Source organism: Entelurus aequoreus, linkage group LG13 (genome assembly GCF_033978785.1).
Source record: "Entelurus aequoreus isolate RoL-2023_Sb linkage group LG13, RoL_Eaeq_v1.1, whole genome shotgun sequence".
NCBI lineage: Eukaryota > Metazoa > Chordata > Actinopteri > Syngnathiformes > Syngnathidae > Entelurus > Entelurus aequoreus.
In genome coordinates, this window is record NC_084743.1 from 66612584 (window position 1) to 66628603 (window position 16020).

The 16020-nt window shown below is 38.7% G+C and overlaps 1 protein-coding gene across 6 annotated transcripts in view; it reads right to left on the minus strand.

Annotated features, from left to right (window-relative positions):
• The window catches only part of LOC133663604 (arf-GAP with Rho-GAP domain, ANK repeat and PH domain-containing protein 1), a 142772-nt gene that overhangs the window by 74325 nt on the left and 52427 nt on the right, over positions 1-16020 (minus strand). For all 6 annotated transcript variants that reach the window (XM_062068201.1, XM_062068200.1, XM_062068198.1 and 3 more), the window contains 4 exons: positions 15314-15420; positions 9336-9535; positions 9120-9205; positions 4674-4856 (listed from right to left, as the gene is read on the minus strand). In XM_062068201.1, coding sequence (XP_061924185.1) covers positions 4674-4856; positions 9120-9205; positions 9336-9535; positions 15314-15420 — 576 coding nt within the window. The remainder of the gene's footprint in view (positions 1-4673; positions 4857-9119; positions 9206-9335; positions 9536-15313; positions 15421-16020) is intronic.

Sequence of the window (16020 nt, forward strand, 5' to 3'; positions counted from 1 at the left end):
CTTAGAGAAAAACGTAATTTAAAACATTTGTTTGCACGTACAACACTTAAGACCTTCAGTATATCAGTATGTGGAATTAAATTATGGAATGGATTAAGCAAAGCAATCAAACAATGTACTAATATGATACACTTCAAGAAACTCTTCAAACTTAAAGTGTTTACAAAGTACATAGAAGAAGAACCATGACAAACATTCTCAATTTATTTCATCCATCCATTCATTCATTCTTAAAGTAATCTTACTTATCTCATCATATGAAATATGACTTACTTCACCAATTATTATTATTACATTCTTACTATTATTTATTTATTTATTTTTATTGTGATTACTTATGGAGTTTATTGTGAAAAAATTGTGAACAGGAAGTGAACAAAAAGTTTTGCAACTGTTATGTAAAGAAAAGGGGTAGGATTAAATAAGCTCTGCTTCTTCCTACTCCTTTTCGAACATGTTGAAAAGAAACTGGAAATTGTGATGTATCATGTTGTATGCTTGCATGTTCGAAATAAACTCAAACTCAAACTCAAACTCAAACTCAAACTTTGACATATATACAAATATTCAATTGTTCTTGGTGTGAATCTTTGGGCACCTCACCATTCCATTCAGATTCTTGGGGTGAGGATTTGATCATAATCGATACTCGGTTCAACACGATTCTCGATTCAAACTGATTTTTGCAATGTATTATTTGGTACAATTATAACAACACATTAACAAAACAGTTTACGGGTTACAAAACCTCCTTTTGGTTGCTGACGTATGACACCTATGTGCACCAAGTAAGCATAGAGATGGCCTACATTTTTTTTTTAATCATTATTAATTCGTCAAAAAAAAAAAAAAAAAATCTAAAACAATCAGGATTTGAATGTGATAAAATAAATTTTTTAGCACCCCTAATTATTATATACCATACAATAGTTTGTAAAAAATAACAATAAATACTTAAATATCTGATTATCACCTTGACTTACGATTTCAAAGCAAGTTATCCATCAATTTGCACGTACAAAAATCAATTAACCAAATGCATAGGCAATAATATAATGAGGCCATTATATTATTCCTCCGGAACAAAGAGGAAAAGAACCATCCAGATTGTTATGGGCGCAATGTTCAAAAGCCAGCATCTGTGATGGTATGGGGGTGTATTAGTGCCCAAGGCATGGGTAACTTACACATCTGTGAAGGCACCATTAATGCTGAAAGGTACATACAGGTTTTGGAGCAACATATGTTGCCATCCAAGCAACGTTATCATGGACGCCCCTGATTATATTAGAAACACAATGCCAAGCCACGTGTTACAACAGCGTAGCTTCATAGTAAAAGAGTGCGGGTACTAGACTGGCCTGCCTGCAGTCCAGAACTGTCTCCTATTGAAAATGTGTGGTGCTATATAAAGCCTAAAATACCACAACGAAGACCCCGGGCTCTTGAACAACTTAAACTGTACATCAAACAAAAATGGGAAATAATTCCACCTGAAAAGCTTCAAAAATTGGTCTCCTCAGTTCCCAAACGTTTACTGAGTGTTGTTAAAAGGAAAGGCCATGTAACACAGTGGTAAAAATGCCCCTATGTCAACTTTTTTGCAATGTGTTGCTGTCATTAAATTCTAAGTTAATGATTTGAAAAAAAAAATAATTCTCAGTACGAACACTAAATATCTTGTCTTTGCGGTCATTCAATTGAATGCAAGTTGTAAAGGATTTGCAAATCATTGTATTCTGTTTTTATTGACGAATTACACAATGTGCCAACTTCACTGGTTTTGGGTTTTGTACATACTTTTATTATTTTGTAAAGTGGAATGTTACAAAGTAAAGTAAAATGACTAAAACAGAAAACAATGGCAAGTATGAAAAACACAAATCCCGCGATCACTAACCCTCTGGAATGGGTTTATGCTGTCTTTAATCTGAAGTAGAGTGGTAATTGTTTTATGGTGAAACCTAGTGGCCACAATAATTAATTAAATTAAGCTCATGACGCAGCAAGTTAAATGATGCGGACACGTTTGTTACTGGATTGTTCTCCCACACATCTTCCTTGAAGAATTTGTATGCAACTAGAAGAACTATAACATGATAAAAACTGTATTGTGGAATCATGATAGGTTTTAGGCTCTTGAATGTACAAAAGAGTACTAAATGGCCCCTAGAGCCTTTAACTTTTCTGTATGCGGCCCTTGCTGGATAAGGTTTGGACACCCCTGGTGTTTCGAAACATCGCTCATGTTGATGGAGATCGTTTGACGACCGGAGAAGCCTGGAGATGGCCTAAAATACGGGAAAAGACCAAACTTGTGCGCATATTAGCGTACATTTAGCTATTAATATTTGTCCAGCCTTGCACAATGAAAGTGCTGCAGGACAGCTTTGTGTTTTAGACGCAAAATGATATTAGCCGATATTGGACCGATATCTGATATCAATATCGGATCAGGACACCCCTAGAGTTAATTGGCTTTTCTAAGTCAGCTTTTAAAGTCAAGCAGAAAGACAGGAAGGGCCCCGTAAAAAATAAGTAAGCAAAGACTGGAAAAAAAAAAACATCTGTTCTACTTCCTCGTTTTTGATGGAAGAAATGTGAGGTACCAAAGTGTCAGATGAGTGACGGATAGTCTTTTTACATATGACCTAGGGCTGGGCGATATATCGATATACTCGATATATCGCGGGTTTGTCTCTGTGCGATATAGAAAATGACTATATCGTGATATTCGAGTATACGTTCTCACGCAGTTGCTTTTAGCTGCGGGCATTACACTACAGTCTCTTCTCACTCTTTGTTGTCTCTCCTTCTCACAGACGTAAAACAAGCGCACCTTCTTACATACGTCACATACGTACACGCCCTCGCGGAGCAGAGAGGTAGCGGCATGGGTAACGTTAGCTGTGGTGCGAGTGGTAATACGAGAGAGAGAAGGTGCAAATCTGGTAACATATGAAGGAAGAATTACCGTATTTTTCAGACTATAAGTCGATGTTTTTTTCATAGTTTGGCCGGGGGTGCGACTTATACTCAGGAGCGACTTATGTGTGAAATTATTAACACATTACCGTAAAATATCAAATAATATTATTTAGCTCATTCACGTAAGAGACTAGACGTATAAGATTTCATGGGATTTAGCGATTAGGAGTGACAGATTGTTTGGTAAACATATCGCGTGTTTTATATGTTATAGTTATTTGAATGACTCTTACCATAATATGTTACGTTAACATACCAGGCACGTTCTCAGTTGGTTATTTATGCGTCATATAACGTACACTTATTCAGCCTGTTGTTCACTATTCTGTATTTATTTTAAATTGCCTTTCAAATGTCTATTCTTGGTGTTGGGTTTTATCAAATACATTTCTCCAAAAAATGCGACTTATACTCCAGTGCGACTTATATATGTTTTTTTCCTTCTTTATTATGCATTTTCGGCCGGTGCAACTTATACTCCGGAGCGACTTATACTCCGAAAATACGGTAATTCCCAAGAAAAACAGCAGGGGGTCCATCGTCTGGCGGTGGTTTGGCTTCAAGCGGGAAGATGTTGAACAATTATGTGGCAAAAGCGTTGCTACAAAAAGTAGCAGCTCTACTAATGTAGCATCATTTGAAAAGTCACCCGCTAGGGAATAAAGAGTGCTTGAAACTCTGCATGTCAACATCTCCGTTCGGTGCCACACACACAAAATGCCCAAGCAACCATTTCCACATCAACACCGTATGAAAAAAATAGTCAACAACAGAAGGAGATAACGTCCGCAGGAACCTACCACATAGCGAAGGACATACACTATTTGATTTCCTATTATGCAGCTCATTTTTATTTGACACTTATTGAAATATCTTGTGTGACATCATGCACAAAAGTGCACTTTATTTGTTTTAAACTATTGTAGTGGCGTTCTGTACAAAAAGTGCACTTTAATTTAGTGTTGTTTTGATATGTCATCTTAGTGACATCATGCACAAAAGTGCACTCATAGCTTGTTTTAAAAATGTCTCTGACAATCTTGCACTTTCTGTTTTGAAATGACATGAATGTTTGTGCCACTGCTTAATAACTGTTTCATAAATGCAGTTTTGGTAAATTGACTTAGTTGTGATTTCCCTCTCTGCATGAAAGTTTAAAATGAGCATATATTAATGCAGTATGAACAAGAATGTTTTGATGTAGACAAATAGAATCATCATACTGGTGTGGTTATATGCATCAAGTGTTCATTCAAGGTTAAGGCAAAATATCGAGATATGTATCGTGACATGGCCTAAAAATATCGAGATATTAAAAAAAAGGCCATATCCCCCAGCCCTAATTTGACCCCAACACAAGAAATATGAAATGCTCTGGTGAAATCTCTAAAAGAGGATTATAAAAGAGGAACATGCATCTTGTCTATTCTTAACGTCTTCGTCACGGTCTAACAGTCTGTATAGTGTGAGCGTGCAACGTTGTGCACAAGGAGAACCGTACGCTTCTAGCACAGAAATTAAGCTTACCTAAAATGTGTCGACAGTTAGATACATATACACATTGCTATGACACTTATTACACTAAAAACTGACACATGTTCATTTATAAACATACCCATTGTTATTTATGTGTATGTATATTCACAAACATTGTTTGACGAATAAAGAAGAAAAGAAGAACTTACATTATTGAGCTCCTTCTGGTTTCCGTACAGAGGGTGGTACTTCCTGTATTTGCCGTGGCGGTACTTGTTAGTGATGAAACGTCGCCGGTCGTCGCTGCAGCTCGAGGGCGACAGAGCCTCGCTTGGTGGGATGTTGGCTGCCCAGAAACTGTTTACTCGCTCGTTGCCAAGCAACAGGAACACCTGCACGCACAAAAGAGGGCCAGAGGAAATATTTTCCAAAGCAACAAAGTGGTCAAGATGCATGTGGTCACCTGGCTATAATAGATACATTTATTCATTAATTATGCATAGTAGTTTTGTGTAATAGCAGTGACTCTCAAACTGTGGTGCATGTGCCACTAGAGGTCCACGGACTGCATCTAGTGGTACGCCAAAGAATCACTTGATTAAAAGTATGGCGTTTTATTTTCCTATATTTAAACTAGTGTTGTACCAATATTTTGGTACCAGTATTTCGATACTTTTCGTTACTTTTCTAAATAAAGAAAACTACAAAAACTTGCATTATTGGCTTTATTGCAACAAAAAATCTTACGGTACATGAAACATATTTTTATCATTGCAAGTTTCTCCTTAAATAAAATAGTGAACATACGAGACAACTTGTCTTTTATTAGTAAATAAACAAACAAAGGCTCCTAATTTAGCTGCTGACATATGCAGTAACATATTGTGTCATTTATCATTCTATTATTTGGTCAACATTATTAAGGACAAGTGGTATAGTACCAAATATGAGGTACTATACCAATACCGGTATACCGTACAACCCTAATTTCGGGCTCCAGTACTATGGAATGCCCTCCCGGTAACCGTTAGAGATGCTACCTCAGTAGAAGCATTTAAGTCCCATCTTAAAACTCATTTGTATACTGTAGCCTTTAAATAGACCCCCTTTTTAGACCAGTTGATCTGCCGTTTCTTTTCTTTTCTCCTCTGCCCCCCTCTCCCTTGTGGAGGGGGGGCACAGGATGAAGTGCTGGCTGTCCAGAGTCGGGACCCGGGGTGGACCGCTCGCCTGTGCATCGGTTGGGGACATCTCTGCGCTGCTGACCCGTCTCCGCTCGGGATGGTCTCCTGCTGGCCCCACTATGGACTGGACTCTCAGTATTATGTTAGATCCACTATGGACTGGACTTTCACAATATTATGCTAGATCCACTCGACGTCCATTGCATCCGGTCTCCCCTAGAGGGGGAGGGTCACCCACATCTGCGGTCCTCTCCAAGGTTTCTCATAGTCATTCACATTGACATCCCACTGGGTTGTGAGTTTTTCCTTGCCCTTTTGTGGGCTCTGAACCGAGGATGTCGTCGTGGCTTGTGCACCCCTTTGAGACACTTGTGATTTAGGGATATATAAATAAACATTGATTGATTGATTGATAATTTAAACACAGTGTTACTGTGGAAAGTGTGTGTAATGTTACACTGGCCAAAATATTAACTATACTTGTTAAATAAAACCACTGCCTTGTTTTTAATGAATACTTAGGCCTACTAATCTACTGTATTTTAATGTTGGTCATTATGGTGGTACTTGGAGAGCCAAGTTTTTTCTGAGGTGAAAACAGTTTGAGAACCACTTAACTAAAGTACAGGGACATGTGAAGTTTAAAATGTGCAATGCTTTGTCATGTGTGTCACAGTCAAAGGCCATGGGTTCCAATCTCAGCTGGGACCTCTCTTGTAGAGACTGTAAATTGTCCATTAAGGTTTTGGGCATACAAATACTCTATGAATAACCGCCTTATTATAACAAAACATAATTAAAGCATCCACACATTAGTGGTTTTACACTGTGGCCTTGTTTTGCATTTAAAACAGTCACCTTTAACAGTCATTTTTAGGCCAAAGACCCCCAAACTTACAGTTCTTAAATAAGATTTTAGAAAAACTGTTTCTTAAGCAAGTCAATGACTTTTTAAATAAAAAAATAACATTTTGGAAAGAAAGTCTGGTTTTAGGATGAACCACGGTATGAGACAACCCTTTTAAAGATTGGTGGAATTTAATTATAAAATATAAATAAAAATCTCAGTGTTGGTTCTGCTGGATCTAAACGCCGCTTTTAAAACAATAGACCAGGGGTGTGCAAACTACGGTGCAATACGTCATGAGTTCAACAAAGCATTGCACTTTCAGATTATCTGCCATCTTGTGGAAAATGTGAGTAGATCCAATCATTGACCCTTGACATTACTTTGAAATGATAACACAGCATGTACTTATATGACACAATCTAAAACAACCTTCCCTAGTCAGGGTGCAAAAAAAAAAGAAAAAAAAAGGCAACTAACAAAGGTCAACACACATGGTCACACATAACCCAACCTGCTCACAAAACATTGTGGATATTATGAAATACGTCCAAAAACCTTTTAAAAAATTCAAAATTACAACCATTTTAATCCATTAGAGTGCAAAATGGGAAACATGTAAAACACTCTTCACACTTATCCATGATTGGCACATTTTAGCTACTTGATATTTTTCTTTGATTACAAAACTTACGGAAGTAAACAAGGTAGGACTCAAACTTTCACATAGTCTTAATATCCAAATATATTAATTATATATCATTACATTGATTATATATTCATCATATTAATATAATATGTACACACACACACACACACGTACATACATACATACATACATACATACATACATACATACATACATACATACATACACTACCGTTCAAAAGTTTGGGGTCACCCAAACAATTTTGTGGAATAGCCTTCATTTCTAAGAACAAGAATAGACTGTCGAGTTTCAGATGAAAGTTCTCTTTTTCTGGCCATTTTGAGCGTTTAATTTACCCCACAAATGTGATGCTCCAGAAACTCAATCTGCTCAAAGGAAGGTCAGTTTTGTAGCTTCTGTAACGAGCTAAACTGTTTTCAGATGTGTGAACATGATTGCACAAGGGTTTTCTAATCATCAATTAGCCTTCTGAGCCAATGAGCAAACACATTGTACCATTAGAACACTGGAGTGATAGTTGCTGGAAATGGGCCTCTATACACCTATGTAGATATTGCACCAAAAACCAGACATTTGCAGCTGGAATAGTCATTTACCACATTAGCAAAGTTAAGACTAGTTTAAAGTTATCTTCATTGAAAAGTACAGTGCTTTTCCTTCAAAAATAAGGACATTTCAATGTGACCCCAAACTTTTGAATGGTAGTGTACATATACATTTTTATGTATATGTATCATACATTTTTATGCAAGTATGTATGCATTTTCCTCAGGAACCCATGAAATAAGGTGTGGGGTTCCCCAAGGCTCAATTTTAGGTCCCATTCTTTTTTATCTGTATATGCTGCCTCTTGGGCACGTCATGAGGAGACACGGCATCAGTTTTCCCGCAGTTACGCTGACGATACACAGTTGTACATTGCCGCGTCTCCCTTTTAACTGCATTGTAGACATCAAGTCATGGATGGCAGGGAATTTCCCACAGCTCAACCAGGACAAAACAGAGGTTTTATTCCTAGGTCCTGAAGGACACAGGGAGAAACCTTTACCAAAATTACTTAATTGTATAACAACACAATCTAAAAAAAACCCGGGCATGTTTTTTTTTAATCCTGCACACTAAAAATGTTACAAAAAAGGTTTATTATCTTCTAATAACATAGCCAGAGTCCACCCGTTTTTCAATCAGGCCAAAACAGAGGTGCTAATGCATGCTTTTATTTCCAGTGTGGACGCCTTAAAGGTAGCGTTTTCCCTCAATCCTAAGTGTGATGCAATGTTTTGTTATCATCAATAGTGCGGTGTGTGCGTATGTGTATTTGCATCTGTGTGTTTTCATCTCTTCTTTCATTTTTTCTCTTTGTAAAACACTTTGTGTTGCCACTTGCCTGTGCATCAAAAGTGCTATATAAATAAAGTTTGATTGATTAAAACTGATGGATAAATGAAGTAGGTACCCCTACTACAATTATAATATAAAAACATATATATTAATACTAATTAACAATAACAATAATTAGTTTTTAAATGTTTGTATACTTTTTTTGAGCCTTTTTAAAGAACATTTTGTTATCGTACCCTGATCACACCCTTAACCCCACCGCCTCAAATATCTTGGCAATCTAGAAGAAACACTGTCATTATTACATTACTTCATAAAGCTACTGTAGTCTTAGTACATTATATTGTTTATATACAATATTTCTTATCCAAAAGTTTGCTTATCTTTTTAAAATTGTGACGTTTTGGCAAGGCCAAGCACCTATTAAATTGATTTCGATTCACGACAATGGGAGACATTAATTTTGGATACAAGTGTTAAACCTTGTGACATGTTTAACTGAGGATAGAGAATATGTACTCTTTGTATGATTATATATTAGTTTAGCAAGCTGACAATATGAATAATTCAGTCTCATGACTTGTAAAATGGGCACATGATGTGCATGCAGTACCTGTATAAGCTCCTCGGTCCAAACCTTCCTGTCCATTTTCAGACTACGAACCTTTGAGATGCTAGGACCCAGGCCTCTGTGCTCTCCTGAAACACGTGCACACATCTACACATCAAAAAGCTATACGGTACATTTCTGGAATTCTTCCAAGCACATTTGGAATCCATATGTAGCCTTCTAATAACTCTCATAGGATGTTTTCATTCAAACACTAACCTGCACATCGTTTGCAGACCACCACACACAAGTTGATGGCTGCCCATTCCGGCTTAGGAGCCCCGCAGTCGGCACAGGAACTGTTGCTTGGCTCCGCCCATATGCGATCCGCGACCTCGCTATTGGACAAGGCCTCACCTATGGAATCCCTCATTGCGTCCACCCACTGATCTTTCAGTTGCTCTGACTCCGCTATGAAACTGCGGATTGAAAAGAACAAACTTCGAAGCGTTAACGCCGCCATGACAGCATCCATTAGCGACTGCCAAGTAGCAGAGTTGGAAGGACAATGTCGCCTTTGCTTTTGAATCCTCTCTCATCCTCTTAGAACTAACTCGTATTCCGCTTTTGTGCTGCTAAATATATTTGAGCTCAAGACCTAGGAACACACTTCCAGATAGACACTAATAGACTACAAACTTCTTCTTTTCGTTCTGAAAGTATGGTGTCTTTCCTCCAGCTTTAAAGGGGACCTAAGATAATTTTAATTTACATTTAAAACACTTTCCTGTGGTCAAGAACTTCATTTGGACTTTTTCAGCATTTTTCAAAAAGCAGGTTTTTCCCCCCGCACTCTTCAATGTCCAAAAAATATTGTCAGGCCAATGGAGACAAGTCAAACACTAGGGCCAGGCGGAAAACGGCCGTTGAGGCTAAAGCTTGTCCTTTTAGACCGCCCACAAGCTCATTGATTGGCTTTCTGGGGTTGCCTTCTTGCCAAAGTGACACCGCAGCAGCTGAGCAATCAGCGGTCAGATGCGAATTAAGGTCCAGTTGGCCTCCACAAAGAAATATAAATCAAGCAAAATAAATAAAAAATCTAAACAAAAGGACTCCACTTTAATGTAGTTTTGTTGCTGATTTAAAACTTGCGCTGAGCATAGGAGCGCAAATATAATTTGTTTGTGATTCCTGCTAGCAATGGCTTAAAGGGGACCTATGATGCAAAAACAGCTTTTTTTTTACCCATTGGTACCTGTTTTTGTGTATTTGGGATCTGTACAAAGTCCGAAAATTTTCAATCAAAGCATTGCGGAGATATTTATAAAACAATTTGTTTCCCATTCATATTCATCCAAAACATGCATCTAATGAATCCCTTCAAGCCACACCCCCTGTACACTTCTAAAATTCAAGTTTCATTCCTGTTTGTGGTGTATGTGTATATTTGGCTTCTTCCCTCAGGCCGTAAGACTCTTGAACGCATCATAATTATCCACTCAATTCCCCCCCAAAGTGGATTAACTCGCTGGAATATAAAGACAATATAACATGCATCCATAAACCTGGATGCATATGCAAAAGTGCAATATATTTATCTGTAAATAATCTATTTATTTATATCTGCACCTTATTGCTTTTTTATCCTGCACTACCATTAGCTAGTGCAACAAAATGTCGTTCTTATCTGTACTGTAAAGTTCAAATTTGAATGACAATAAAAAGGAAGTTTAAAGTCTAGTCTAAAGATATGTATTGTATGTCTGCAAGATGTTCGTTTGCGGAGGCATTCCTATTTTCCAAATGACACCAAGCCCTACCCTCTTCGAAAGTATCATAATGTATCTTATGAAAATGTACACTGTTTAAATATAAATGTTGGAGACAAACGTCACCGCTATTTTTTTCCCCCAGACACAGTCCAAAAGAAACTTAATAAACATTAAATAGATTGACCTGGTCACAACATTAGGTACACCTTCACTCGCCGATCGATACAGAGCTGCATGAAAAAATCCGCTTTTTAGCAACATTTATGTCACTGCATGTCGCACATCTGTATTATTGTGGCCAAGATTAGATGAAAATAATACTTTATTCTACCTTTCCTCAAACTTAGCTGGACTCATATAGAGCTCCTTTTCCAGCTGACAGCTTTGCATAATGTCCAAATAAGTACGTCCACCTCACAACGTAGCCAGACTGCAAAACACCGCGGGCACAGGCATCCAAAAACTGCATCCAAGGTCAGGCCCAAATGCATGAGCCTTATGATTTGACGTTTTGGCATTATTTAGCATGAGTATCCCGTCCAACATTGTAAAAACATTGAAGAAAATCACCATGCAGTAGGAATTGGATTCTTATGGCACCATTCGTCTCGGTTTACCTGACACATGAAACGTGACAAATTTGGGCGGGGGGGACGTCAGTAGAGTGTTGAATATTTTAAAACAGGGGTGCCCATTATGTCGATTGCGAGCTACCGGTCGATGGCCGAGGCATACTTGCCAACCCTCCTGAATTTTCCGGGAGACTCCTGAATTTCAGTGCCTCTCCCGAAAATCTCCCGGGACAACCATTCTCCCGAATTTCTCCCGATTTCAAGCAGGACTTAAGGCACGCCCCCTCCAGGTCCGTGCGGACCTGAGTGAGGACAGCCTGTCGTCACGTCTGCTTTTCCTTCATATAAACAGCGTGCCGGCCCAGTCACGTCATAACATCTCTGGCTTTTGGAGAGTGCACAACTGCACACACAACAAGAAGGACACGAAGAAGAGGCAGTCATGGCGACGACGAGTGACAGATAATAGAACAAGGATAGACAATTCAACCCTAAACTCACCGCTTTCCTGCAAATTAAATTTCACAGATGCTGCCCATACCTATGCTCCTTCAAAGGCTGTGCTACTGGCTGCAAAGCATTGCACTTTCAAATACAACAATGAGTAGAGGAGTGTTACGTGTGTGTAGATGTGTAAATACATGAATACTGAAATTCAAGTATGTATTTTATTTATATATATATATATAATATATATATATATATATATATATATATATATATATATATATATATATATATATATATATATATATATATATATATATATATATGCAGTATATATATAGCTAGAATTCACTGAAAGTCAAGTATTTATTTTATTTATATATATATATATAAGAAATACTTGAATTTCAGTGAATTCTAGCTATAAATATACTCCTCCCCCCTTAACCCCGCCCCCGCCCACCTCAACCCCCCCTCAAAATCTCCTGAATTTGGAGGTCTCAAGGTTGGCAAGTATGCGCAGAGGGTGTGTCCGTCGATTGCCAGCCAGGCATTGAAAAAATAGACCTAAAAATGAGCGATCATCAATCTTCACTATCACGTCACTTTCGTCACTTGATTGACATTCACGGCACCCGCGGGTCTCGTGAGATGACGCTGGCTGCTGCGAGATCATTATTAAGAAAAAATGACCGACAGGATGGCGAGAAACACTTTTTAATTCAACAGTACCTACCGTCAAAACTCTAAAGACAGACTGCACACTTCCTACTTTCACAATAAAAGCGCTGCTTCATCTTGCCTGCGCTAACAAAATAAGAGTCTCAGAAAGCTGGCGAGCACAAGCTAGCAAGCTACGGAGTTTGCCGCCATGGTATTTCTTGTAAAGTGTATAAAAACGAGTATGGAAGCTGGACAAATAAGATGCCAAAAACCAACCATTTTCATGTTGTATTGGACAGAAAGGAGGACTTTTTTTCTCTCCTCCATTTGAAAATGCGGACGTTATCAGCACTGCTGTCTGATTCCAATCAATGCAAGTCATCAGAATCAGGTAATACACCAACGTATATTCTTGTCTTCATGAAAGAAAGGAATCTATATGTGTTAAACATGCTTGTATTATCATTAAACACCTTTAACTTGTTAACAAAAACATATTTTTCATAAATAAGTCAATATAAATTATATATATACTGTATGACCTACAAAATTCCAGCTGGAATTTTGATGGGCCTGCTATCTGTGCCCTGGACCTCTGGCCGGGGGGTCGCCGGAAGCCGCCGTGCTTGTAAGCTGGTGCAGAGTGTCTGAATCCGTGAGTTTTAGGTGTAACTGTACAAAAAGAGCTACAGAGGTAGCCTAAAACAGTAGCATGTTTACATAAAAATTCTAACACTTAGCATGTGTGCTAACGATATCATGATAACAGTCAGCATGTTTCATATACCAAGTCATATAACTAGTACGCTAGCATGCTAACATACACATGCATACAGTTAGCATGTTTCAAATAACAAATTATATGACTTTAAGGTGTATGGCTGCGGAATTAGACAAAAAAGCGTAAAAGTAGCTGTGGAAGACTTGCGCTTCCGGGTTCTTCGGACCACCAATCACCGACATGCCAGGCTCTTCCAGTTTTACAACAATGTTTTATTTTGCAATAAATTGTTTTTGTGCTTTTCAGCAATTGTCTTTTCGTCAGTCTCGCTCTCGCTCGTGCTCCACAATCAACCCCACTCTCCTGCTGCCTTTAACAGAGCGACAGGTGATTAGATAAGCACGCCCAGGTGGGCCATCTGTCGCTGATCTCGAAGCCGGTCTTGGCACACCCCGCTTCGCTGCAGGTCAGCAGGCCACACCCCCCTCCACAGTAGCAAAAAATATGCCATTATTTTAAAGGCGTGTATCCATTCAATTGGCCCATTTTCCCTATTAAATTGGCCCATTTTTTTTTTTAAATCGTGAATAGCGTCGTAATGGTAACACGAAATGTTCCCAACTTAAAATACGCCCATCAGCGCGAACAAGTGAAGTGAAGTGAAGTGAATTATATTTATATAGCGCTTTTCTCTAGTGACTCAAAGCGCTTTACATAGTGAAAACCCAATATCTAAGTTACATTTAAACCAGTGTGGGTGGCACTGAGAGCAGGTGGGTAAAGTGTCTTGCCCAAGGACACAACGGCTGTGACTAGGATGGCGGAAGCGGGAATCGAACCTGCAACCCTCAGGTTGATGGCACGGCCACTCTACCAACCGAGCTATACCGCCCCGATACAAGACCTTTCCGACGGTATAACATACGCAAGGGTTCGTTGGCCGGTTCGTCTCGGGGTAAACGTAAGAGAAACGTGCGGAACAAGAATAATAATAAAGTTTAAAGTATGAGCAATAATAACAACATGTGAATGGGCGCTGGCATTGCAGCGGGCCCATAATGATGTAGATCCCCCTCGACTTGGTCAATTGAAAAGTAGCTCGCCTGCAGAAAAAGTGTGGGCACCCCTGTCTTAAAATGTGTTTTGACCACAGCGGCAGTTTCTATGTAGAGTGGCGCTTTCCAGCACTTTTAACGGGTTGCTTTGCAAAATAATGAATCACCCCTTTCACGCGAGATCCACCCAGGAATGGGGCCATATGAATCCCTTTCCTACTGTTTGTCCCTAATCTACTGGTCTATACACAGTCTTTTCTTTATACAAACCCTGTTTCCAAGTGAGTTGGGAAATTGTGTTAGATGTAAATATAAACGGAATACAATGATTTGCAAATCATTGTATTCTGTTTATATTTACATCTAACACAATCTCCCAACTCATATGGAACGGGGTTTGTACACAGTGAACTAGCCTACTTGAGTGACCTGCAGGGATCTCTATCTTTTGATTCAACTCCTGTCTCATTTGGAATCCACATTTCCCACTATTTTGTTATCCTTAATTCATCTTCTACTAGGGTTTGCTTCTTTCTCCGTCCCTATTCCTATTATCATCTCATTGGGGAGTCTAATGGAAAAACCTTCGGGTGACTTTTGTTGGGGCTGCATAATCAAAAAGAATAGAAATACACATATTCGGTATGGTCAGCATGACAGAGTCCGACTTACGGACTCATGAAACTGCACAAAGCGCTTCAGATTTCCCCATCCTGTCAAGCTGAGCCTTTGCACAGCAGGCAGTGAAGTCAGCCAGAAGGCCACACATACCACGCCAACACATGCACTTGTGCACACACACATCTCCTTCTCCACAAATAAACACACACAAAGGGCTTTTTACCCAGCTGAGAGATGTCTAGTGGAGGACCCTGTGGTTAAACCAAGGGTGGGAATTCGCATGGAGCAACATGATCCGGTACTAGCACCGGCTGCGAACAACTATTTCCCCCAAAAAATGGATTGCCAAGATAAGAACCGTGCTGTCTCACTGCACGCTAGTTTTTAGAGCCATAAAATACAGTACCTGAAAATGCGGTAAGGCGTAGTGAGATCAAAGCTGCGACGATCTGTGACTTTAACATTTCCTACGTTCATGTCAATGGATGTGATACCCACTCCAATACGGTAGTCCTGGAGAGAGGAAATGGTTCTATATCAAAAGTAAATATTGACATACTTCAGAAAATACTGTGTTCTATTGATCAGTGGTACCCCTCAAAAACCTGACTTTAGACCACATAAAAAACATACCAATGTTAAATAGTTTCCAAAGGCCAATCATTAGTAATTATTTAAGATATCTAACAGTTATATGGATATCAATACAGTATTTCAATACAGGTAAAGGGAAACTGCACTTTTTGGGGGAGAATTTTGTCTATCTTTCTCAATGTTAACCAAAAACACATTCTTTTTTATGCATTCCAAATCGTAAATAAACACTAGTAAAAGTCATCTAACAATGGAGGTAAAGAAAGTCGCTCTATTCCGCCTATATCAACATGTTATGTACACGCTGTAAGTATATATGTATTTTTCATAAAAACATGTAATACATACGTATTTTGGTCATTTTTTTAGCATACGGCGGCGTATTAATTTCACAGACACATCCAACCTTTGCTTTTCCCTTCAACAACAACAACACTACTACACAAAGCAGACTTCACGAGAGACAACAAACACTGCTCTGGAACAAATGATGATCTAGAACCGCATATTTTTTAGCCT